The sequence below is a fragment of the Polyodon spathula genome, chromosome 46 (genome assembly GCF_017654505.1).
Source record: "Polyodon spathula isolate WHYD16114869_AA chromosome 46, ASM1765450v1, whole genome shotgun sequence".
Lineage (NCBI taxonomy): Eukaryota > Metazoa > Chordata > Actinopteri > Acipenseriformes > Polyodontidae > Polyodon > Polyodon spathula.
In genome coordinates, this window is record NC_054579.1 from 614,600 (window position 1) to 640,337 (window position 25,738).

At 43.0% G+C, this 25,738-nt stretch overlaps 2 protein-coding genes across 2 annotated transcripts in view; both read right to left on the minus strand.

The window, feature by feature from the left end:
* Window positions 1–3,382: 3,382 nt before the first annotated feature.
* Window positions 3,383–14,910, minus strand: LOC121306076 (calponin homology domain-containing protein DDB_G0272472-like). Its single transcript, XM_041237779.1, has 4 exons — window positions 14,463–14,910; window positions 8,609–9,610; window positions 4,341–5,363; window positions 3,383–3,441 (listed from the first exon to the last, which is right to left on the minus strand). The coding sequence occupies exons 1-4, from the start codon at window positions 14,509–14,511 to the stop codon at window positions 3,383–3,385; spliced, it is 2,133 nt and encodes a 710-aa protein (XP_041093713.1). The 5' UTR covers window positions 14,512–14,910.
* A 5,037-nt stretch (window positions 14,911–19,947) lies between these two features.
* The window catches only part of LOC121306077 (histone acetyltransferase p300-like), a 456,244-nt gene continuing 450,453 nt past the window's right edge, over window positions 19,948–25,738 (minus strand). Inside the window, 5 exon segments of the mRNA XM_041237780.1 lie at window positions 19,948–21,394; window positions 21,397–23,787; window positions 24,230–24,342; window positions 24,662–24,743; window positions 25,537–25,698. Coding sequence (XP_041093714.1) covers window positions 21,101–21,394; window positions 21,397–23,787; window positions 24,230–24,342; window positions 24,662–24,743; window positions 25,537–25,698 — 3,042 coding nt within the window. The 3' untranslated portion in view covers window positions 19,948–21,100.

The window sequence follows — 25,738 nt, forward strand, 5'->3', positions numbered from 1 at the left end:
GTGCTATAATAATTAATTAACCAGGACATCATGATCCAATCCGTCTATAAGTGACTGTTTTAACTGCCTGAGCATCAATTAGCACGTCTTAATTAGTCTAAGGGAACTGTTTGAATTACACCGTATAACAATTTTTTTTTTGTTCCTGGCTAGTAAGTGTTATTTCCTAATTGCTTATGCCTCAAAAGTATAGAAAATGGCTATTATTCCCCACAAACTTTGCTTTTGTGACCAGGACAGTGATATTTCAAAATATCACTATTTCCAATGGGAAAACGGGCAATGTGTGTCTTTTCGTTCACATAAAGTCAGAAAAAAACAACATATTAATTCAAATTAACATGTATTTATACTAAAGTAATACAAAAATGACTACAAAAGATTTAGAAGTGAGTAATTTTTCGAGATTTACGATTATACTGTATTTACAGCATAATCGTAAATCTCGAAAAACTACTCCTAAATCTTTTGTAGTCATTTTTGTATTACTTTAATGTGTGTGTGTGTGTGTGTGTATATATATATATATATATATATATATATATATATATATATATATATATATATATATATATATATATATATGTATATAATATATATATATAATCGGCATTATGTTACATTCTTATTAGCGTCTAAATCCCGTTGAGACCGCTGTAAAAATAATGTCTTATATGTGTTTTAGTCCTACAGGAAGTGTCCTAAAAACTGTATAAACTTCTTTTTTTTCCGTCTATAGCATAATAACAATAATAATAATAATAATAATAATAATAATAATAATAATAATAATAATATCTGAAGTCTCTTCAAGATTTCGTCGAGTATTTATTTATTTCTTGGTATATTTTTATGTACGTTTTGAGAAACGCCTCGAAAAAACCGTTGGCTCCCGCGTTCCAGTGCGCGCGCCGAGGTGTTTTTTTGAATTTGAGCGGGAGATTGAAATACTGACTGAGGTAAGTCTCCTTAAAACATTTATTTACAAAATATATTCCCGTTTTTAATTATTATTATTATTTTTTTAAACACAAACACGAGAAATTACACGATTATAAAATGAATTATTTGATCAATTGTGTGTGTAGGGTATGCGTGTTTTCATTTTCTGACTACCCGTGGCCCCGTTTCACTTTTTTGCAATCGTATTAATGATAAATTATCGGAATTGTGGCTTCAGAAGAGAAATATCGATTTATCTTCTTTAAGCTTGGAAATATATGCAAAAAAAACAAACAAAAAAAAACCATATTTATTTATTTATTTATCTATTTATTTTTAAAACTTCTGAGGATGTGTAAAGTAGTGAAACCAGTATATAATAGTGAAACCAGTATTTTCTGGACTATATTATATCTATCTATATATATCTATATATATACAGAACGATGTCAAATCATCTTTGGGCGAGTCGTTCCAGAGACACTAATTTCCTACATTTTCTAAAATTTTAAAATAAATAATCGAAACAAACAATAGAAGTGAAATTAAAATTTATCAGATGCTATCGAAAACTTGTAATAAAGCTAGAGGCTGATTTTTTATTTTATTTTATTTTTGGTTTTTTTGGGGGGGGTTGTAGACCCGACCCAGGTCCAGATTCGGACCCGGATTTTGTTACTAGAACCCGTCCGCAACCAGCAAATTCAATTCAATTCAATTAAAACCAATACAATATACTTTATAGCTAATTTGTAAAAAAGCTGCCTGAATTATCTGCTTAATTAAAAATGTTAACCGGCTCGAATATTTACGTTTTTTTTTTTTATGATACAAAAAAAAAAAAAAAAAAAAAAATATTTATAGGTTAATGTTAAAAAAAAAAAAAAAAAAAACCCAGCTGTAGTTATTTTTCAAGGCGGATTGCGAAGCCATTCAGATAATTTCAGGATACGTTAGTCGGTCACATTCCCTGCGTCTCTGCTGAGACAGCAGTGTGCAAACCCGATGCCCTCAGACTGTGTGCTTTGAGTCTTAACACTGTTGTCATGAACAGAAACCAGTTTCCAGCCACTCGGCTCTCTCCACATAACGCTCATTGTCCAGTGCGCAGTTTGGTTGGGTTGCACAGAGTTAGTGGAGAGATGACAACAGGGGCTGCTCCATTGCCGCTCTGTAATAAAAGAACATGAAACACATTCCCTGTTTCCAGATGCAAAAACAAGACCTGACTTGAGTTTCTGCGATGATTTTAAAAGCAGGATATTCTTCTTGCTTTACCTTCAAGACGCGTATGAAACAGTTACCTGGAAAAGGAAACCCCCACGCAGAAGCATTTCTTCTTACAGCCACTAGAGGGCAGAGTGTTGCAGTAGATCAGACACGTTTGAAAGCGCCAACAAATCCATTAGTTTAGATGTGAATGCGTGAGTGAGCTGTGATCTTTATTTGAAACCCCTACCTGTAAACTCCACAGCAAATAACACAGCAATGATATCTATATATCCTTTTATTATTTTAGCATATTGTTCTAAAGTTTAAGAACCTGGTAACAACTACATTGTGTGTGTGCGAGAGATAGTTTTGTGTGTGTGTGATAGTTTTGTATGTGTGATACTTTTATTAAAGAGCCACAGGCTTTAGTGTCTACAGTGTTTTTATTTGCTGTTAAACTCTGTCAGTGTGGATCTATCAATCTCACCTGCATCTGTTTGTGAAGATGCTCCAGTAAGAGTATGGAAGTGCTGTCAGCAAATCTGATATCTTGAGTCAAATCAAGATGAGACTCAGCAGGTCAACAATATGCGCTTGTTGAAGGAGGTGGATGGTAATTCTGTGTTTCATCAGCAGGTGGCGCTGGCTGGCTGGCTGCAAGCGGGAGGGATCAGTGCTGTGAGATAGGCTGTAGAAAGCAATGCTGCTCAACCAGATTTTTAAACCAGGCTGTTTTTTAAAGCGTTTTATCCCAGTGCAAAGTTAGCAAAAAAAAAAAAACAGATGCTCATTTTGAAATCCAGAAGTATAAGTTCACGGGGTGGGGGGGGGACGGGACGGGACGGGACGGACCTGAGTTTCTGGTTGGTTTTCTAATGGTTATGTAATCATTTCAGAACACAGAACTGTAATGAAAAAGCAGCTCTTAATAAATATGTATTAGTTTTTATTTCAATGAAATGATTGCATCTCAGTATCGGAGAGACAGAATCTACTCATACAGATTCATTTTTTAATGCGATGTTTGAATATAAAAAGACTTCATCTTTGCGAGAAGCCTCTCCTATGTTAACCACAGCTGGATTGTTTCAAAGCATTTTACAGTAGCAGGGAATCCACCTGCATTGCACCCACCTTCCCATCCTTCTGTGGATTATCCTGGCTAGGCAGAGGCTGAGAACGAACCCCTCGTCTCCCTTTATATTGAAAGTTCTTTAAACCGAGGGACTCACAGGCCGGTCAGTTTGGGCAGCAGCACCTTCTGAGCAAAGTCCCTAAAACTTTCACCTGCACACAGTCATCAACTAACCCCCACGCCAGCGACCTACACTGACTGTTATAAAACAACTGAGTGACTGTAGTGGAGAAGCGCTGCTGGGAAGAGCAGGCAGGATGTGTTACTTGGTAATGTACAGTCACACAGGTACACAGGTCATCAAACTTTCACCTGCACACATTATTATTAAAACTAACCCCCTGTAGTGCGACCTATTTATTTACTATTATTAATTAACAACTGAGTGACTGTAGTGGAGAAGCGCTGCTGGGAAGAGCAGACAGGATGTGTTACTTGGTAATGTACAGACACACAGGTACACAGGCCATCAATCAGGGAGAATTTATTATTATTATCATATAGTATGAGTGAAGTACAGAAATCACAAAACCCAATAGAGAACTAAACATTTATTTATTATTATTATTATTAAGAAACTGAGTGACTGTAGCAGAAGCGCTGCTGGGAAGAGCAGGTAGGATGTGTGTTGGTAATGTACAGACACACAGGTACACAGGCCATCAATCACCAGAACAATTAGAATTATTATTAATAAACTGATGATGTAGTGCAGAAGCGCTGCTGGGAAGAGCAGACAGGATGTGTTACTTGGTAATGTACAGACACACAGGTACACAGGCCATCAATCAGGGAGAATTTATTATTATTTAACAGTATTCTTCCATCACAGATTTAAGTACAGAAATCACAAAACCCAACAGATAATCTGCTGCTGGAAAGCACAAGACAATAAAAACTGGTGCCATTTGTGTACCATTACTGCTGCTTCTGTACATGATATAGTGCTGCTGGGTGTGTGCTGTTGCTGTTGGGACTGTCTGACACTGCTCCACTGCTGCTGCTGTATAGCCTCTGTCTGCTGCTGCTGTGCCTCTTACTGCTGCTGCTGCTGCTGTGCCTCCTACTACTGCTGCTGCTGCGCTTCTGACTGCTGCTATTATTCTGTCCCAAATTTCTTTCACTAGTCTGATTATGTATTGCAATACACTATTGGGGTTTTCTGCTTCTTCTCTTGCTCTTTGCTTGTAACGTGTCAATGCTGCTGTGTATTCTCTCTGTTGTTTTTCCTTATACTCTAACAGTAATGCTGTCTTTCTCGTTTCTCTCTCTTCTTCATCTTGGATTTCCTCTTCTATCTGCCTCATTCTCTCTTGAAGCTCTTTCTGGTTCTTTTGCTTCAGCTCCTCTATCTCCAGGTCTATTTGTTTTTTCTTCTTCTTCATGATCTGTATTACTCTTTCTTCTATTTTTTTATTTACTTGCTGTAACATGTCACTGGTGTAGAAGGGGTTGTTGTTTGCTGTCACCATGGCCTCTATTTTCTCTATGAGCTTTGTGACCTGAGTGCGGTCGTTCTTTTCTCTGTTGTTGAAGGCATGATTCCTGAACCCACATTCCATTAGCAGCTTCTCGAGATCACCTTCAGCTTCGTCAACATATTTCTCAATCGTCTCCCCTTCCTCCAGATCATCCACACGGGTAAAAAGGATGATCATGTAGTTTGTAGCTTCCCCACCAAAAATCATCTTGATGATCTCCACTGCTTTTTTCTCTTCCTCTGTGAATCGTCCCAGCTGTATCACCAGGAGGAAAGCATGGGGTCCCAGGGCAGACGCAGTAATGCATTGCGCAGCATCCAATATAACTTCCTTTTGAGACATCTCTGTATCACAGAAGCCCAGTGTGTCGACCACAACAACGCGTCTCCCAGCAACTTCTCCTGTTCTCTTAACACACTCCTTAGTCTCTGATTTGGAACGGACTGTCGACTCAAACTCCTTTCTTCCCAGGATGGTGTTCCCTGAGGCACTCTTCCCAGTTCCAGTTCTCCCAAACAGCACAATCCTGATTTCAGAGGAGCTGGGAGTTTGTGTTTCTACACCCTCTATTGCTCCAGCTTCATGATCTGGTCCTGCTAAAAGAAAGGAAATGGTTATTTTCGAATCCTAGAAATAAAAATTTTATTTTAATTGTTTAACAATTAGTACCAATGCTGATGAACTCAGGTCTTGATCATTTTTAAATGTTGCAGTCCCTAAGATACACACAGAAACTGTTAAAATAAATCTTTATTTACTTTGCAACCTGTACTGGAACCACCTCCAGAAAGAGATACAGCTTGTTTAACTCTGTATCTTTGCCTGGTTTCAGCACATCATTGATAATGTTGTAACAGGAAACTGGATGATGTGTGTGTGAGATGTCATGTTGATGTTTGTTACGAGTCTTCTTGACCAGCTTTAATACTGCCATAGAATCAACCTGCTTTAATACTGCCATAGAATCATCCTGCTTTAATACTGCCATAGAATCAACCTGCTTTAATACTGCCATAGAATCAACCTGCTTTAATACTGCCATAGAATCAACCTGCTTTAATACTGCCATAGAATCAACCTGCTTTAATACTGCCATAGAATCAGCCTGCTTTAATACTGCCATAGAATCAACCTGCTTTAATACTGCCATAGAATCAACCTGCTTTAATACTGCCATAGAATCAACCTGCTTTAATACTGCCATAGAATCAACCTGCTTTAATACTGCCATAGAATCAACCTGCTTTAATACTGCCATAGAATCAGCCTGCTTTAATACTGCCATAGAATCAACCTGCTTTAATACTGCCATAGAATCAACCTGCTTTAATACTGCCATAGAATCAACCTGCTTTAATACTGCCATAGAATCAGCCTGCTTTAATACTGCCATAGAATCAGCCTGCTTTAATACTGCCATAGAATCAACCTGCTTTAATACTGCCATAGAATCAACCTGCTTTAATACTGCCATAGAATCAACATTGCTTGTCTCTTATGGAGACAGAAGCAGAGAATCATAAACTCACTTCCCAGCAAACAGCACAGCACAGATACATGTGTTTGAATTCTGTAGTCTGTGATGACCCTTTATATATTTAGCTTAATAGCTCTGCTAATGCTAATTAGTCCTGTGATAATGATAAACATCAGATTCAAATGTGTGCAAATTGCATATGCTTAAGCACAAACTTATTTGAATATCATATTTGAATGAAAATGGCTCAGTTTTGTGATAAGCGTGACAGGCTTGCATTGCACAGAATGTTTCCATTACATGCGTTTAGCTGAGTGCCCTTTCCTCAGCAACATGGCAAAGGGCCGCAGTGCCCAAGGGCTCAATCTGTAAAACATCCCTGTAGTTGCATTCTCCAGACTCCCTTTCCTTCTCATGCCACTCACCCGGTAGTTCCACTCTCAGGTATAAGGACACAGCTGACTGTTCTTTTTTAAGTATTGTTGTTTATTTCTCATTGATATCAGAAGCATACTTTGACACCCCCGATCTGCATTCCATGCTATTGAATATGCCACACAGGTGTGGTAGGAGCAGGGGGCGGTTGGAAGGGCCTTTCAGCAGGAGTATGAGTAAGGGATACACATGTGCAGGCTGCATCCACAGGCAGCGTTCTTGGCCGGCTCCATGCAGAGATTCCTGTCTTCGGGGCTTATGGGATGCCATGTGTAAAAAAAAAAAAGCGTTCATATTTTTCAAAGTTTTCACACGTGGCAATACGGTTTTATGCTGTGAGTTTTAAAACTGAGATACAGCAAATGCTTTTCTTAAAAGTTTACCGGTAACTTACAATGAAGGCCCCTCAAGAACGATAAATACTGTAACTGATTAGAAGCCCTTCTTTGTTGTTCTCCAAGTTGCTGCCGTGACAGATGCTATAACGAGTTACTGTAAATGAGACACTGTTTCAGCAGACACATTTCATTAAGTAAACATGTATTTGAATGTTTTTGGAATTAAAAGTATAAATGCGAAACTGGGTGGCATTTTTCTTTGTGACTGGGCTAAGTGAAAAACAGCAATTCGGAAACTGTCAAAATCCCCCAAAGTAGCAAATCCGTAGAATTTAATATCAGCCAAAATGTCCCATTGTACGGTATATATTAACTTAAAACAGTTCTTTTGGCTGACACATCCAGGCATGTCAAGGTTCGTAGATGGCTCTGTGCATCTGACTGGCGCCTTTTCAGCTTCCGTATTTTTGGATGACATCTGTTGTCATCTGGTTATGTATGTTGTTTATTGTTGGTCACAATAACTATATTAGAGTACAAGTATAGCAGAATGTATATTGTCTCTATACAGCCTTCAAAAAGTCTCTAGAGACTTCAAAATCCACATGACCTCAGATTGGCAGAGGTCGATATCTTGGGCACCAACACATTCAGCGTTTAGGGTAACATCAATCTATGTAGAATATATAGAAGGCTTATCGTTTGCTTAACACCCATGTTCCTGCATATCTGTACTCCTAGCTCTTCTCCCAATTACCTCCCACAAACGAAGGATCAGGTTCCCCTTTATACCATGTGGCTGGAACTTGATCAATCATTCAATCGAGACCCAGCCACGTTCACATTGGAATTAACCCCATCCCTGCCAAACAAATACAAAATACACAAAACACTGTTACATGTGCAGGGCTTCAGCCCCGTCACAAATCTATAAAAAGCTTGTATTGTGCTTAATATTGTAAACACCCATGTTATCTGCATGTCTGTGCATTAAAATATTACAACTCAGTTTTCTACCTATTTAACCTCAAATAATAACAAAATTAATGTGTATAAAAGTACAGACTATTTATAACACAGGAAAGAGATTTGAATCAGCTGACTTATAAAACAATCTGCAACTAAACTGAGTGACTGTACTGGAGAAGCGCTGCTGGGAAGAGCAGACAGGATGTGTTACTTGGTAATGTACAGACACACAGGTACACAGGCCATCAATCAGGGAGAATTTATTATTATTTACTGTACAGAAGCGCTGCTGGGAAGAGCAGGCAGGATGTGTTACTTGGTAATGTACAGACACACAGGTACACAGGTCATCAAATCAGGAAGAATTTATTTTTTATCACAGATTGAAGTACAGAAATCACAAAACCCAATAGAGAACTAAACATTTATAATCATAGTTGTAAGAAAAGAAAGCACAAGACAATAAAAACCAGGTACCATTTGTGTACCATTACAACAGCATTCGTTGTACATGATATAGTGCATGCTGGGTGTGTGCTGTTGCTGTTGGGACTGTCTGACACTGCTCCACTGGACCTCACAGTATAGAACATTGTCTTTCTGCTGCTGTGCCTCTGACTGCTGCTGCTGCTGACTGCTGCTATTATTCTGTCCCAAGTTTCTCTTTTCAATAGTCTGAATATGTATTGCAATACACTATTGGAGTTTTCTGCTTCTTCTCTTGCTCTTTGCTTGTAACGTGTCAATGCTGCTGTGCATTCTCTCTGTTGTTTTTCCTCATACTCTAACAGTAATGCTGTCTTTCTCGTTTCTCTCTCTTCTTCATCTTGGATTTCCTCTTCTATCTGCCTCATTCTCTCTTGACGCTCTTTCTGGTTCTTTTGCTTCAGCTCCTCTATCTCCAGGTCTATTTGTTTTTTCTTCTCCTTCATGATCTCTATTACTCTTTCTTCTATTTTTTTATTTACTTGCTGTAACATGTCACTGGTGTAGAAGGGGTTGTTGTTTGCTGTCACCATGGCCTCTATTTTCTCTATGAGCTTTGTGACCTGAGTGCGATCGTTCTTTTCTCTGTTGTTGAAGGCATGATACCTGAACCCACATTCCATTAGCAGCTTCCTGAGATCACCTTCAGCTTCGTCAACATATTCCTCAATCGTCTCCCCTTCCTCCAGATCATCCCCGTGAGTAAAAAGGATGATTATGTGGTTTGTAGCTTCCCCACCAAAAATCATCTTGATGATCTCCACTGCTTTCTTCTCTTCCTCTGTGAATCGGCCCAGCTGTAGCACCAGGAGGAAAGCGTGGGGTCCAGGGGTTGAGAAAGAGATGCATTTTGCGATCTCTCTTTTAACTTCCTCTTCGGACATCTTCGTATCATACAAGCCCGGTGTGTCGACCACAGCAACGCGTCTCCCAGCAACTTCTCCTGGTCTCTTAACACACTTCTTGGTTTTTGATTTAGAGCTGGTTTTCGTCACAAACTCCTTTCTTCCCAGGATGGCGTTCCCTGAGGCACTCTTCCCAGTTCCAGTTTTCCCAAACAGCACAATCCTGATTTCAGAGGAGCTGGGAGTTTGTGTTTCTACACCCTCTATTGCTCCAGCTTCATGATCTGATCCTGCTAAAAGGAAGGGAACGGTTATTTTCGAATCCTAGAAATAAAAATAACTTTATTTGTAAATGTACATTTGGAAACCCTGTAGCAAAGCTGCTGTTTAAACAGTGAATTTCCACACAATTCAATGACAAACATTTCAACCAGAAGCTTTTTTCAATGTCTTGTTGGGATGTTCTGAGATTCATTATAGATGCTATTGTGGAGTGTGGATTAAGAGGAGTGGGTGTGTGCTAATTACACCGTGTAACAATTTTTTTTTTTTTTTTTGTTTCTGGGTAGTAAGTGTTATTTCCTAATTGCTTATGCCTCAAAAGTATAGAAAATGGCTATTATTCCCCACAAACTTTGCTTTTGTGACCAGGACAGTGATATTTCAAAATATCACTATTTCCAATGGGAAAACGGGCAAATGTGTGTCTTTTCGTTCACATAAAGTCAGAAAAAAACAACATATGAATCCAAATTAACATGTATTTATACTAAAGTAATACAAAAATGACTACAAAAGATTTAGAAGGGAGTAGTTTTTCGAGATTTACGATTATACTGTAAACTACATGTTAATTTGGATTCATATGTTGTTTTTTTCTGACTTTATGTGAACAAAAAGACACACATTTGCCCGTTTTCCCATTGGAAATAGTGATATTTTGAAATATCACTGTCCTGGTCACAAAAGCAAAGTTTGTGGGGAATAATAGCCATTTTCTATACTTTTGAGGCATAAGCAATTAGGAAATAACACTTACTAGCCAGGAACAAAAATTGTGTTACATAGTGTTATCCATGAATGGGATCAAATAAATGAAATATAAATACAACAATAATGTGAGCTCTTAAGTGAACTATGTTCTGGTACAGTTGTGTTTAGTTCATTCTGAATGGGTTATTCGTTGTGCTGTGTCTTGTTACATGTTGGTCTTTCTTCAGTATAAAGCTGATATGCAAATGTGGAGTGCTGTTTGAAATGCTGGAGTGATGCTAGACTCTCAGTGCTGTTTGAAATGCTGGAGTGATGCTAGACTCTCAGTGCTGTTTGAAATGCTGGAGTGATGCTAGACTCTCAGTGCTGTTTGAAATGCTGGAGTGATGCTAGACTCTGCTGTTTGAAATGAGTGATGCTAGACTCAGTGCTGTTTGAAATGCTGGAGTGATGCTAGACTCTCAGTGCTGTTTGAAATGCTGGAGTGATGCTAGACTCTCAGTGCTGTTTGAAATGGTGGAGTGATGCTAGACTCTCAGTGCTGTTTGAAATGCTGGAGTGATGCTAGACTCTCAGTGCTGTTTGAAATGCTGGAGTGATGCTAGACTCTCAGTGCTGTTTGAAATGCTGGAGTGATGCTAGACTCTCAGTGCTGTTTGAAATGGTGGTGGTGTTGGTTGAAATGCTGGAGTGATGCTAGACTCTCAGTGCTGTTTGAAATGGTGGTGGTGTTGTTTGAAATGCTGGAGTGATGCTAGACTCTCTCAGTGCTGTTTGAAATGGTGGTGGTGTTGGTTGAAATGCTGGAGTGATGCTAGACTCTCAGTGCTGTTTGAAATGGTGGTGGTGTTGTTTGAAATGCTGGAGTGATGCTAGACTCTCAGTGCTGTTTGAAATGGTGGTGGTGTTGTTTGAAATGCTGGAGTGATGCTAGACTCTCAGTGCTGTTTGAAATGGTGGTGGTGTTGGTTGAAATGCTGGAGTGATGCTAGACTCTCAGTGCTGTTTGAAATGGTGGTGGTGTTGGTTGAAATGCTGGAGTGATGCTAGACTCTCAGTGCTGTTTGAAATGGTGGTGGTGACTTGTGCTTGAAATGCTGGAGTGATGCTAGACTCTCAGTGCTGTTTGAAATGGTGGTGGTGTTGGTTGAAATGCTGGAGTGATGATAGACTCTCAGTGCTGGTAATCATGCACTACATTCTTTACAGTGAATAATGTCAACAGCTGGTGGTTTGGCAGTTGAACTCACCTTTGTTAAATTGTTAAATCCTGTGGCTGTGCTGTAGACGTACTCTACAGTACCTACTAGCTCTCAGCTCTGCACAATTGTTTGCTATGAAGACTGAGCATGAAACCTCTCTGACACGCACATTGGGGATTTCAGATAAGCAAAAATTACTCAGACTAGTGATGATATGTCAGAGTGGCCAGACTGACAGAGAAAGCCATGTTCAATACAGATCAAATCTGTCAATGTATTCAGTTTAAAAACCATTCTTCTACACAGTTTTCACCATTTAGCTCCAAGGGGAAATTTGTTTTCTATAACAGGATCAGGATGTCAAAAAGAAACCCCTTAAAACACAAACAATACGCAAGTCCGTCAAAGAACGACCGTTCCAGATCAAGCTGGTTTGTGAATTACACTGTGTTTTCCTGCCCAGTTTTAGAACAGTGCAAAAAATGTTGTACTACTATTATGGCTTCCAGTATAGACTTTTTTTATCTTCATGTTGTTTTTCTGGTTACATGATGTTAAATAAGAGAACTAAATTATGTTCATACAGTTTTTTTGTTCAATCCTAGAATTCTAGGTGATGCAAATGTTTGGCCGCAGCTGTAGATTTAGAAAGATGAAAAGATCAAAGTAGCACCACATGAAAACAAGATGAAACACAGAGATGGTGATGCTGCTAGAAAAGGCAATCTCACAACGATGATCTAACCAGCTCAGGTATGCAAAACAAACTCGTCAATACTTCACAAGTAATTGTGAGTCTTCTAAAAGTATATCATTTTTATATTTCTAATGTATCTTAGAAATACAAATTTCTAATACAAACTGATTGATTATTTAACAGATAAAGGAAGATACATTCTGTTAAAGTACATAGGTCTGATAATTCAGCCAGAAATACCTGTGATCCACACACTTCAATACCTGTGATTCCATACCTGTGACACTTCAATACCTGTGATCCACACACTTCAATACCTGTGATCCACACACTTCAATACCTGTGATTCCATACCTGTGATCTACACACTTCAATACCTGTGATCCACACACTTCAATACCTGTGATTCACACACTTCATGTACCTGTGAAACACAGAGATTGATGCTGCTTCAATACCTGATGATCTCACAAGGTATAAATTTCATACCTGTGAGTCTTCTAAAAGTATATCATGATGTTATATTTCTAATGTATCTTAGAAATACACGCATTTACCTGTGATACCTGTGACTTCAATACCTGTGATCCACACACTTCAATACCTGCGATTCCATACCTGTGATCCACACACTTCAATACCTGTGATTCCATACCTGTGATCCACACACTTCAATACCTGTGATTCCATACCTGTGATCCACACACTTCAATACCTGCGATTCCATACCTGTGATCACACACTTCAATACCTGTGATTCCATACCTGTGATCTACACACTTCAATACCTGCGATTCCATACCTGTGATCCACACACTTCAATACCTGCGATTCCATACCTGTGATCCACACACTTCAATACCTGTGATTCCATACCTGTGATCCACACACTTCAATACCTGTGATCCACACACTTCAATACCTGTGATCCACACACTTCAATACCTGTGATCCACACACTTCAATACCTGTGATCCACACACTTCAATACCTGTGATCCACACACTTCAATACCTGACTTCAATACCTGTGATCCACACACACACTTCAATACCTGTGATCCACACACTTCAATACCTGTGATCCACACACTTCAATACCTGTGATCCACACACTTCAATACCTGTGATCCACACACTTCAATACCTGTGATCCACACACTTCAATACCTGTGATCCACACACTTCAATACCTGTGATCCACACACTTCAATACCTGTGATCCATACCTGTGATCCACACTTCAATACCTGTGATCCACACACTTCCATACCTGTGATCCACACACTTCAATACCTGTGATCCACACACTTCAATACCTGTGATCCACACACTTCAATACCTGTGATCCACACACTTCAATACCTGTGATCCACACACTTCAATACCTGTGATCCACACACTTCAATACCTGTGATCCACACACTTCAATACCTGTGATCCACACACTTCAATACCTGTGATCCACACACTTCAATACCTGTGATTCCATACCTGTGATCCACACACTTCAATACCTGTGATCCACACACTTCAATACCTGTGATCCACACACTTCAATACCTGTGATCCACACACTTCCCCACACCATGGAATAGTTTGTTATGAAATAACGCCCTTGACATGAATTCTAATGAACAGTTTGAACCCTTCTCTCTCCTTGTCCTTTATGTATCAATAGGTAATTGATCCAAGAACAATGAATGACAACCTGGATCACTGTATGGGTCATTTTGAAGAATATATTTGTAATGTATGATTACATATCAATAAGCTTATTAACACCTAGGGTACCAGACGATGGTAGAAGCTGTAAAAGTGTAGCTTTGAAATCCTGTTTTGTTATATTGTTTTAGCCATAACTATTAAAACACTCAACAGCCCAGAATTTAGAAATGATTTATATTCTGAAATGCTTATTTCCTGTTATTGGTTGTCTTAATACAGTGCTGTTTGCTCATTTTAAACCCTGCATGACGATTTTTCTAAAAAACAAAAAAAAACAACCCACAACATTACAAAAGTGTATCAAGCAATTGAAATCTATGAACAGCATTTCAGAAAACGTTATTTCCTTGCTGTCTAAACTTGAAGGAAAATACATCTGTATTATTATTATTATTATTATTAGCAGTATAACTTACCTACATCATCAGTATCTAGTTCATAAGGGTTTTGCTATTTGTGATACATTGCAGGAGATGCTACATTAGTGCGTATCTATACAATGTATATAAAAATGATTTCTTACCACACAGTAGTCTAGTTGAGGATCCAATTCTTCCTTCACCTGAAGCCATTGTCCTTGCTGTCCCTGCGCTGCTAGTCTGAATAAACGCTGGTCTGTGTTCCTATATGTAGGATCTGAAGCCAGTGGCACGCCCACAGTGCAATGTTACTTGGACATCATTGGCTCAATATTTTATCATCACATTTCAGTATCTTTAAACCTTTCTGGGGTTGATTGTTGAAACACACAAGAAGTCACACGTCTTACAAGCACTGCAGGACTCGTGTGGTTCCAGTGATACTGTCATTCAGAGGGTGTGTGCCGTTCACAGTATATTGACCTTGCATCTGAAAACTGCCCCACTGCACCCCATGCTGACTGCTTTCACACACTCGTCCTTCTCAACCTATCACTGCAGTGCGCAGGTCCTCACATTGGTTACCAGCGAGCTACCCAGTTGATTTTAAAGCTGCTATAATAACTATTAAGGTCCTTCATGGATTAGGGTTGTCCTATCTCCAGGAATACTAACTCTGAATATTCCTGTTCGCTCTTTGAGATCACAAAATGCAGAACCAAAAAGTCATCTTAAATCAGCTGGAGCGTTTTGCTGTGTGCTCCTTGTTTGTGGAACTCTATTCCGGTTGACATCAGGCAGGTTGAAACACTGGAGTCTTTTAAGTCTGAATTAAAAACACACTTTTTGAATGTGCTTTTCTATTATTGCATGTAAGTGGAGTGTATTGTATATTTGAGCTCTCTTGTCTACACAGCGCTCTGTGATGCCATGGCGTGAAGGGAGGGTGCTAGGTGAAGGGAGGGTGAATAAGAAGTTGAAACTGGAGCCTGTACTCTTATAGAGATAAAGAATAATCAGAGGGGTGCTGCTGGAGTATATCAGTAGATCCACAGTGTAAACATTTAACTGTGCTTTAGATTCAATGTTTCAATTGAACTGGCACTGTAGAAAATAAGAGACAGTCAGGAATGTCAAGCAGAGACGCACTGAAATCATCCTGTCACCCGAGGCACTGTCAGCTCCTTAGAAACCACAGCACAGCAAGTGGCATCACAATCACGTACACTGGAACATTTACTATCTGTTTATTGTGCAACTGCAGGTGGGGCATTCTACACTGGGGAGAAAGATCGGGGTTCAGATAATGTGGAGCACTACATTTTGACCTGACACACGCTCAGACTCCCCAAATCGAACACAGTAACTATTAATTAGGAATTAACAGAAGCAGGTTGCCAACGCAGCAACTGTTTTAGACTCTGTGGTTGGGATTCAAGAAGTGTGTGCAGTCTGTAAGACATGCGAGGTAGTGAAACTGGTTAGGGTTAGAATGAACAGAAGAACTGCAGCGTGCTTTTTAGCAAGTCATCACACTGCCAGTGTTCAAAGTGGTGTGAGAAAGGTGCCAGTCTGCACAAAATAAATTTCCCTGTGGGGGTGTCAGATGATTTGACCACACTCAGCCAGGACTATGGATTATATATCATTTTTAAATGCCAGCTACAATACATCATTATTAAGCTTTTTTTAAAGGACTTGTTGGTGTTTTGATGTTCTACAGTGAAATAATAAAATAGTTTTACTGTCAACTGCTTTTAGATTACGCATCATTAAAGGTCTCTATAAATTAAACATTTTATCTTTTTTCTAGTGACTGCTGTTGAAGTTTTTGGGTACTTTCAAACGGGAATATACAACATGCTACCCCCGCTGGGGGGGCTCGTGCAACACCTTGAAGAGACAGTATTTCATTTATACTGCATGCTACCCCCGCTGGGGGGGCTCGTGCAACACCTTGAAGAGACTGTATTTCATTTATACTGCATGCTACCCCCGCTGGGGGGGCTCGTGCAACACCTTGAAGAGACAGTATTTCATTTATACTGCATGCTACCCCCGCTGGGGGGGCTCGTGCAACACCTTGAAGAGACTGTATTTCATTTATACTGCATGCTACCCCCGCTGGGGGGGCTCGTGCAACACCTTGAAGAGACTGTATTTCATTTATACTGCATGCTACCCCCGCTGGGGTACACAGTAGATCAGGGGTTTCAATTCATGAATTCTTTTCAGGTCTGACTTTTCTGTACAGCATTTTCAATGTTTGTTTCGAAGGTTTACACAAAAGACATTTAAATACGTTTCTCATTGATGGCTTAGATATGTTTATATAATATGCCTAATGAGTGGCTTAACATTATAACATTATTATTATTAGTAGTATTATTAATACAGGGTTTATGGTCAATTCTCAGTGTTGGTGTAAAAGGAATATACAATGCAGTCGACTGTACAGTAAAATACCTTTCAATAAGGAGAAAATATATAGATCATTGAGTGCCGGGACTAATATCCCAAAAAACTATTTTTTACACATATTCGAAGGGGAACAAAAAAATGTCTGCATCAGTCAGAAATAAGTATCACAACCTGCTTTTGCCTTGCCCCAATTTACCACCTTGGCAGAAGTTGGCAACAGTTTCTAAATTAGCAATATGAAAACTAGCATTGTGTGGGATTTCTATATACATCTAAACAAAATCTATACTACCTTGTTCCCCTATTTACTGGTTCTTGCTGTCAGTAAACACCAGTCCAGACTCGGCTGCACACACGCTGCAATGGCAGGGATTATTAAAGATGTTTGCTCCAGCACTATAATACCTATGTTACATGGATAGAATCTGTGCTATGTAGAGTACGGTATCTACTATGCCTTTTGTTACCTATTACTATAATATGCATGTGTAAGATTTAATAGGTTCATTTACTTCTAAAAAAAATAATAATTCCAGTCCTATTGATGTGGGGGGGGGATTAGGTTGGACCGAGTTTTCCTCCGCTCACCGCACACCAGCAACCCCTGTGGTCTGGCCGGGCGCCTGCAGGCTCACCTGTAAGCTGCCCAGAGCTGCAATGTCCTCCTCCGCTGTAGCTCTGAGGCGGCCGCACGGTGGGTCTCCAGTGTCTAAAGAAGCGGTCGGCCGAGTCCCTCCCGAGTCAGCGCATCAGGAGAAAATAATAAAAAATAATTAGCAACGTCTACATTTCTTAAACAAAACAAAAAGATACATAATCCATAGCCCTGGCTGAATGTGGTCAAATCATCTGATCCCCCACTTAAGAGATTGAGGTTACTGAGAAGAGAGGTGGATAGTTACTGTGTTCGATTTGGGGAGTCTGAGCGTGTGTCAGGTCAAAATGTAGTGCTCCACATTATCTGAACCCCGATCTTTCTCCCCAGTGTAGAATGCCCCACCTGCAGTTGCACAATAAACAGATAGTAAATGTTCCAGTGTACGTGATTGTGATGCCACTTGCTGTGCTGTGGTTTCTAAGGAGCTGACAGTGCCTCGGGTGACAGGATGATTTCAGTGCGTCTCTGCTTGACATTCCTGACTGTCTCTTATTTTCTACAGTGCCAGTTCAATTGAAACATTGAATCTAAAGCACAGTTAAATGTTTACACTGTGGATCTACTGATATACTCCAGCAGCACCCCTCTGATTATTCTTTATCTCTATAAGAGTACAGGCTCCAGTTTCAACTTCTTATTCACCCTCCCTTCACCTAGCACCCTCCCTTCACGCCATGGCATCACAGAGCGCTGTGTAGACAAGAGAGCTCAAATATACAATACACTCCACTTACATGCAATAATACAAAAGCACATTCAAAAAGTGTGTTTTTAATTCAGACTTAAAAGACTCCAGTGTTTCAACCTGCCTCATGTCAACCGGAATAGAGTTCCACAAACAAGGAGCACAACAGCAAAACGCTCCAGCTGATTTAAGACTACTTTTTGTAACAACTACAAAGCTCTGCACTTTGTGTCCCTGTCAGATCAAAGTGACGGGGAAGCTGTCCAGAGAGATGGGATCAAGGTCGCTGGCGTGGGGGTTAGTTGATGACTGTGTACAGGTGAAAGTTTTGCAGTGAGATCTATCCATGGATAGGGACTTTGCTCAGAAGGTGCTGCTGCCCAAACTGACCGGCCTGTGAGTCCCTCGGTTTAAAGAACTTTCAATATAAAGGGAGACGAGGGGTTCGTTCTCAGCCTCTGCCTAGCCAGGATAATCCACAGAAGGATGGGAAGGTGGGTGCAATGCAGGTGGATTCCCTGCTACTGTAAAATGCTTTGAAACAATCCAGCTGTGGTTAACATAGGAGAGGCTTCTCGCAAAGATGAAGTCTTTTTATATTCAAACATCGCATTAAAAAATGAATCTGTATGAGTAGATTCTGTCTCTCCGATACTGAGATGCAATCATTTCATTGAAATAAAAACCAATACATATTTATTAAGAGCTGCTTTTTCATTACAGTTCTGTGTTCTGAAATGATTACATAACCATTACAAAACCAACCAGAAACTCAGGTCCGTCCCGTCCCCCCCCCCCCCCCCCCCACCCCGTGAACTTATACTTCTGGATTTCAAAATGAGCATCTGTTTGTTTTTTTTTTTTGCTAACTTTGCACTGGGAAACGCTTTAAAAAACAAACGCTTTAAAAAACAGCCTGGTTTAAGAGACTTCTAGTGGAAACGTTTGTCACTGCATTTGAGTTTTCGTAGTTCTTGATTCAGTGTCTAGTAGTTATGGATGATATTTCTAAATACTGCTCTCAGTTTTATCCATTTTACATTACAGCCATCCTGAGAGTATATTCAAAGTATTTTGGCAACACATTTATAGCCACCCTATAATTAGCGATGTGTTGATTTAAGTGAAGGACTAGGATCGTGCTACACCACCCAATGAACCAATGAGAGCGTGTTAATGTGTTTGTTGTGCGCAAGTGTCTTCGACTCATTCTCCAGCAAAAAGTCTCACACATTTTTATTAACAATAGATCAGAAATCGAGAAACAAAAATACAAATCATAAGATTCTATACAGTGATCCAAAGTACTTCCATATTTATATATAACAATAATAATAATAATAATAACAACAAGAATCAATTGCATGATGTACAACACTTTCTCAGAAGAGAAAAGTTGGAATAAAGATGGTCTTGTCGGATTTTCAAGTTTTCGAATCAGTTAAGAAAAAAATGAATGTAGGTTTAAATCCAAGTCTGTAGCGAGAGAGATAAAGAGGGAGAGGGGTAGGGGGTCAAAAGTTCCTGCTAGAGGGTCCGTTTTTGTCCCACTGTAGTCTTTCCCGTCCCCCCTCTCTCTCCCCCACGCCAGAGAGACGCACAGGGTCCCGTCCGCTTAAACCGCGGTTCCTTTTTCATTATCCCATCCGTCGTCTTGAGAAATGATCCGAGGCCATTTCAGATAGAAAAATAAGAAAAAAGAAACAGTCCTTCTTCCCTCCTCGCGTTCACAGATCCGGAGAGAGAGTGATGGGTTTTTTTTGGGGGGGGGGGGGGGGGGGGGGGGTATAGAAAAATAAAAATAATCCTTTTTTTTTTTTCCTGGCAGCTGCCCAAATGTTCTTGAAATATTGTTTTGTTTTTTTTTTGAAAATTATTATTGTTATTATTATTATTATTTGCATGTTTTTGGATGTTTATGTGCAAAAAAAAAAAAAAAAAATTAAATAAAATTAAAAAAACCCGGGAAAGTAGTTTGTATCCTTATTTAAATCTGTACAGGTATTTTTTTTTTTTTTTTTTTTTTTTAAATACTCAAAAAAGATTCATATAGGTTGTCGAAAAAGTAGAAAAAAAAAAAAAGTCAAGTGTGTCGGCTTCAAAATTTCACCAAAAATTTAAAACCGGGTCGAGAGAGAGACACACACACCATTGAGAAGAGATAGGGGGCCCTTTCACAGAGATATCTGAAAAATATTCACTTGAGAGAATGCAAGAGGGACAGGGGTGGGCTTTTTTTTTTGAAGGCGGTGGGGGGTTTGTAAAAGTTCTTTGCAGTCTTTCGGGTACCCCACGTTTTCACAAGCCTCCCTCAATCCTCCCAGGTCCTTCTAGGACACGAATACATATCCACACAGCAAGCAAACCACTTCTCATTCATATCCCTTATTAACGATTGGAAAGGACAGACTTCCAAGACATTTGCATGTAAAAAAAACAACACACATTATATAACCAATCGTGTTAAACCAGCAATGACATTTATAAACCAGAAAACCCAGGCTACTGAAAAAAACGCAGAAAATTAAACCATTCAAATAGTTTAAAAAGCAGCCCCCATCTCTCTCTTTTTTCATCTCCCAGTTCGTTTTTAACAAAAATATATTCTTTGTATAGTTAGCTATCCCTTAGTATTCTCTTTGAATCCGAGTTTGACGTTGTTTTTGAGGGCTGGTATTCTTAAAACATTGATACCGTTTCAGAAAAAAAACAAAACTAAATCATAACAGAAAAAGTCCGTACAGTTTAATGTGTTTGTCTGTTCATTTTAAAAAGAAAATACATATATATAAATTTATTTAGAACGGTCGTTCTTGGAGGATTGAGGGAGAGGAGATTGAAAATTGTCCTTCCTTTTAATAATAATAATCAAAAACATTATTACTATTCATAATTTATTTTCTGCGTGGTCTTCTCCCACGGGAAGGCGTATGTAGGTATGTGTGAAAAATTAAATAAAAAATAATAATAATAATAATAATAATAATAATAACAATAACAACAATAACCATTATAATTATCATTAAAAAAAAGCAATGCTACAACATGTCTAGAGTACTGTGAGAAATGTTCTGGCCCATATCTGGATTATTCGACGCACACATGTCCTGCCCCCCCCCTTGCATCCCCCCCATCCCAGGGTTCATCAGCATGGGGTTCTGTTCCGAAGGCCCGAAAGGACCCTGATCCAGGGAGTTTCCCAGCTGCTGCTGCGGCACCACCATGTGGGCGGGGTGCCCCGGGTGATGCCCGGGGTGCGGGGAGCCCGTCTGGGGCGAGACGTGATGAGGGGAGGGCTGGGGCTGCATGCGGGGGGAGGGGCTGGAGTGGGGGGTGGGTGGGGGATGGGCCGGGGGGAGGGCACGGGCTGGGGGGAGCGCACTTGGTGGCTGAGCGAGGACGGCAGGGGCTGGCCCTGGAGGTGAGGAGACTGGGACATCTGCTGCTGCTGCTGGGGGCTCATGGGGTTGCTGTGCTGGACGGGACTGCCTCCCACCTGCTGCTGATGAAGCAGCCTCTGCTGCAGAGCGAGCTGCTGCTGAGAAACATCGCCCCCTGGCTGCTGCTGCTGCTGCTGCTGCATTGCCACCAACGACCCTTGCTGCTGCTGCAGCTGCTGCAAGTGATGTTGCTGCTGCTGCATGCGTTGTTGCTGCTGCTGCACGGCTGCTGCAACCTGCTGCTGCGTGACTGTGTTCTGAGCCCCGTACACCTGCTGCTGCTGCTGCTGGTACCCTGCGGGCTGCTGGAACTGAGCGTGGTTGCTCATCTGCTGCTGCTGCTGCTGCTGCTGCTGCATGAGCTGCCGTCGCATTAGCAGCTCCCTGTACTGCGGGTTCATCGCCGGGTGGTTGATGTTCATTGGCTGCCCTCCTCCTCCTCCTCCTCCTCCTCCTCCTCCCACCATCCCTGGCTGTTGTACTTGCTGCTGCTGCTGCTGCTGGTTCACCACTTGCTGTTGGGCTGCCATGCCTCCCACCACAGCCCTCTGCATCTGCTGCTGCTGCTGCTGCTGAAGCTGGCTCATATTAGGCAGCCCTCCCACCACCCCTCCAGGACCACCTCCTTGCCCAGGGTGCATCTGATTGGGAGGCTGCTGCTGCTGCTGCTGCTGCTGCTGCTGCCCCCCTCCGGGCCCCGGTCCCGCTCCTCCTCCTCCTCCTCCCCCGACTCCCTGGTACTTGGCCGCCCTCTGCTTGATGAAGGCGGCCATGAGCTGGGGGTTGGAGCGGAGGATGTTGAGGACCTGTTGCTGCTGGAGGGGGGAGCTGGGGGAGCGCAGGGTGCGGAGCAGGTCCTGGAGGGCGGCCTGGGGGTGGGTGCCCCGGTTCGGGCCCACGGCTTGAGCCCCAACTTGCTGCTGCTGCTGCTGGATCTGCTGCTGCTGGAGCTGCTGCTGCTGCTGCTGGAGAGACGGGTGTCCCATCTGGACCAGCATTGCCTGTCTCTGTTGCTGCTGTTGCAATTGCTGGTTGACCCACTGCTGCTGCTGCTGCTGCTGCTGCTGGGGCATTTGCTGTTGTGGTATCTGCTGTTGGGGCATCTGCTGCTGTGCCACTGACTGGGGCATCACTTGCTGCTGCTGAACTTGCTGCCCGACCGCCAGCCCCTGCTGTTCCATGTGAGCCCTGGCTGCTGCCGCCGCGGTCGCCGGCGCGGGCAGGGAAGGGTGACTCATGCCCCCCCCGCCTCCCATCCCCGGCTGGACCCCGGCTCCGGGCTGGGGGGGCCCCCCGATCTGGTGGTGCGGGCTGGTCATGGCCGCCGCCGGCCCCTGCCTCTGAAAGAGCTGAGCCTGGGCCATCTGCCTCTGCGTCTCCGCCGCCCTCTGGATCTGCATTGCCATCTCCACGGCCGCTGGGGGAGGGCCAGTAGGGGGCGGCACTCCTCCTCCTCCTCCTCCCGGCCCCTGCTGCTGGGGTTGAGAGTGGGGCTGGTGGGGAGGGGTGGCAGGACCTAGCCCCGGCTTGCCCTGGGAGTGAAGCTGAGCAGGGGGGCGGCCGTAAGGAGGGAGGCTGTTGGGTGGGATCGGGGCTTGCTGAGGAGGCTGGAGCTGCTGCAGCTGTTGGGGCATTTGCTGCTGCTGCTGTGAGGGAGTCTGAGGAGTGGGGGGCTGGGTGCTGATCGGCGTGGTAGGAGCCCCGCCCCCCCCACTGGGGGACGGCAGCCCCTGCTGCGACGAGGAAGACGACGACGAAGAGGAGGAACAGGGAGGAGGAGGAGGAGGAGGGGGGGGCTGTCCGGCTCCTGCCCCTCCCGCGGCCCCGCCCCCCACCCTCTGCATGCTGGCCATCCTCCTCCTCAGCATCTGCGCTTGCTGGAGCCGGTGCTGGAGCTGCTGCTGCCTCAGCTTGTGCTTGATGTTGAGGCAGAAAGGCACGGGGCACTTGTTCTCCTGGCAGTGCTTGGCGTGGTAGCAGCAAAGGGCGATGAGCTGCTTGCAGATGGGGCAGCCCCCGTTGGTCTTGCGCTTGCAGCCCTTGGTGTGTTGCACCACCCTCTTCATCTTCTGGCAGGAGGGCAGGGAGCAGTTGGCGTTGCGGCACTGGCAGGCGTGGACCAGGGACTGGATGCAGCGCTGGATGGAGAGGCGCCGGGAGTCCCCGGGGCTCTGGGTGGAGGCGGAGGCAGCGCTGCCGCTCTCGTCGTCCAGACCCAGACCCAGCTTCTCCATCTTGTGCTCGTGGCGCTTGGTGCTGTAGCAGGTGATGCACAGGTCGTAGTCCTGAGAGAGAGAGAGAGGGGGGGGGGGGGGTTAGAGACAGGCTCACAGTGGGGACGGTTTGTTTGTTTTTTTTTTTTTAGTGGAGGTGTTTCGTTCCCTTAAACGTTTAAATTTCGGCTTTTGATTTTTTGTTTCCAGTGGAACAATTTTTTTTTTTCCCATTGCAAAGTAACCCTTATTTTTTTTATTTGTGTTTTATTTCAGTGCAGTTAGCTGTATGTATTGAATATGAAAACACAAACACGTGCACATATACTGCAATTAAACCCCTTTGGACGAGTCTGTTTTCAGAATATATACACACACACACAGCCCTCACTGTGGAGGCAGAGACACACAGATACTGTGTGGGTGCTGAGCTGAAATCCAGCACCCTCAACCCCCCCCCCCTCTCTCCTCACAAACACACCTAAGAGTGGACCCTCTCACCCCCCCCTCTCACCTCACACACGGTGCAGTGGAAGCGAGTCTCCACATGGTGCTTGCACCTCACCCCCCCCTCCCCCCCTCCCACACACGGTGCAGTGGAAGCGAGTCTCCACATGGTGCTTGCACCTCACCCCCCCCCCTCGGACCTTCGGGGCACCTCACCCACCCTCTCACCGGGGGTGGAGGTGGTGCAGTGGAAGCGAGTCTCCACATGGTGCTTGCACCACCCACCCCCCCCTCTCACCTCACACACGACGGGTGCAGTGGAAGCGAGTCCAGGATGGTGCACCTTGCACGTGTCTCACCCCCCCTCCAGGTGGAGTGTGTGCACGTCACGGTGCAGTGGAGGAGGAGTCCACATGGTGCACGCCGCAAACCATGTGTAACTCCTGCTGTTCTGGCCAGTGTGCAGGAAACGCCACCGCACGTCAATTAGGCACAACGCCATGCAGGGGGTCCTGGGTCCACGATGGCGTGCAGGAGCGCCAGGGAGAGGTCCCGCCGCAACGGCGGATCAGAAAGAACAACTCCTCCCATTTCAGGGGGTCGGGTCCCGACAGTAGTGCAGGGGAAGCAGAGTCTCCATCATGGGGAGGGGCCACGACCAACGGTTCGTGGAGGCGGATCCACAAAGGGAGCACCTCACACCCCCTCACCTCGAGGAGAGAGAGAGAGAGAGAGAGAGAGAGAGAGAGAGAGAGCGCTACAATATTAAAATCTGAGAAAGAACGCCCTAGCTGAAATGCCTGCCACAGAATTCACACAGAGAGACTCTTCTAGAGGAAACGTCTGCCATTGAATTCACACTGAAGACACTGAGAGAGACTTCTAGTGGAAACGTTTGCCATTGAATTCACACTGAAGACACTGAGAGAGACTTCTAGTGGAAACGTTTGCCATTGAATTCACACTGAAGACACTGAGAGAGACTTCTAGTGGAAACGTTTGCCATTGAATTCACACTGAAGACACTGAGAGACTCTTCTAGTGGAAACGTTTGCCATTGAATTCACACTGAAGACACAGAGAGAGACTTCTAGTGGAAACGTTTGCCATTGAATTCACACTGAAGACACTGAGAGACTCTTCTAGTGGAAACGTTTGCCATTGAATTCACACTGAAGACACAGAGAGACTTCTAGTGGAAACGTTTGCCATTGAATTCACACTGAAGACACAGAGAGACTTCTAGTGGAAACACCTGCCATTGAATTTACTGTCAATTTGTCAGTTCTAAAACTACAGCTCCCAGCATGCTTCGCCCCTGCCGCAGGTGAGGAGGCATGCTGGGAGCTGTAGTTCCTCCAGCAGCAGCAGTACCTCTTTGTGCTTCTCCATGGTGGCGTAGAGTTTCTGAGAGAGGTCGTTGGACACGTTGGGCATGCCCGGTTTCTTCTTGATAGCGCGGCTCAAGCTGCTCTTGTTCTTGCTCGTCTTCTTGTTGTTCTTCTTCTTGGCGTTCTTGCTGTCGCCCTTATTCACCTGGGAGAGAGGGAGGGAGAGGGAAAGGAGAGGAGAGAGA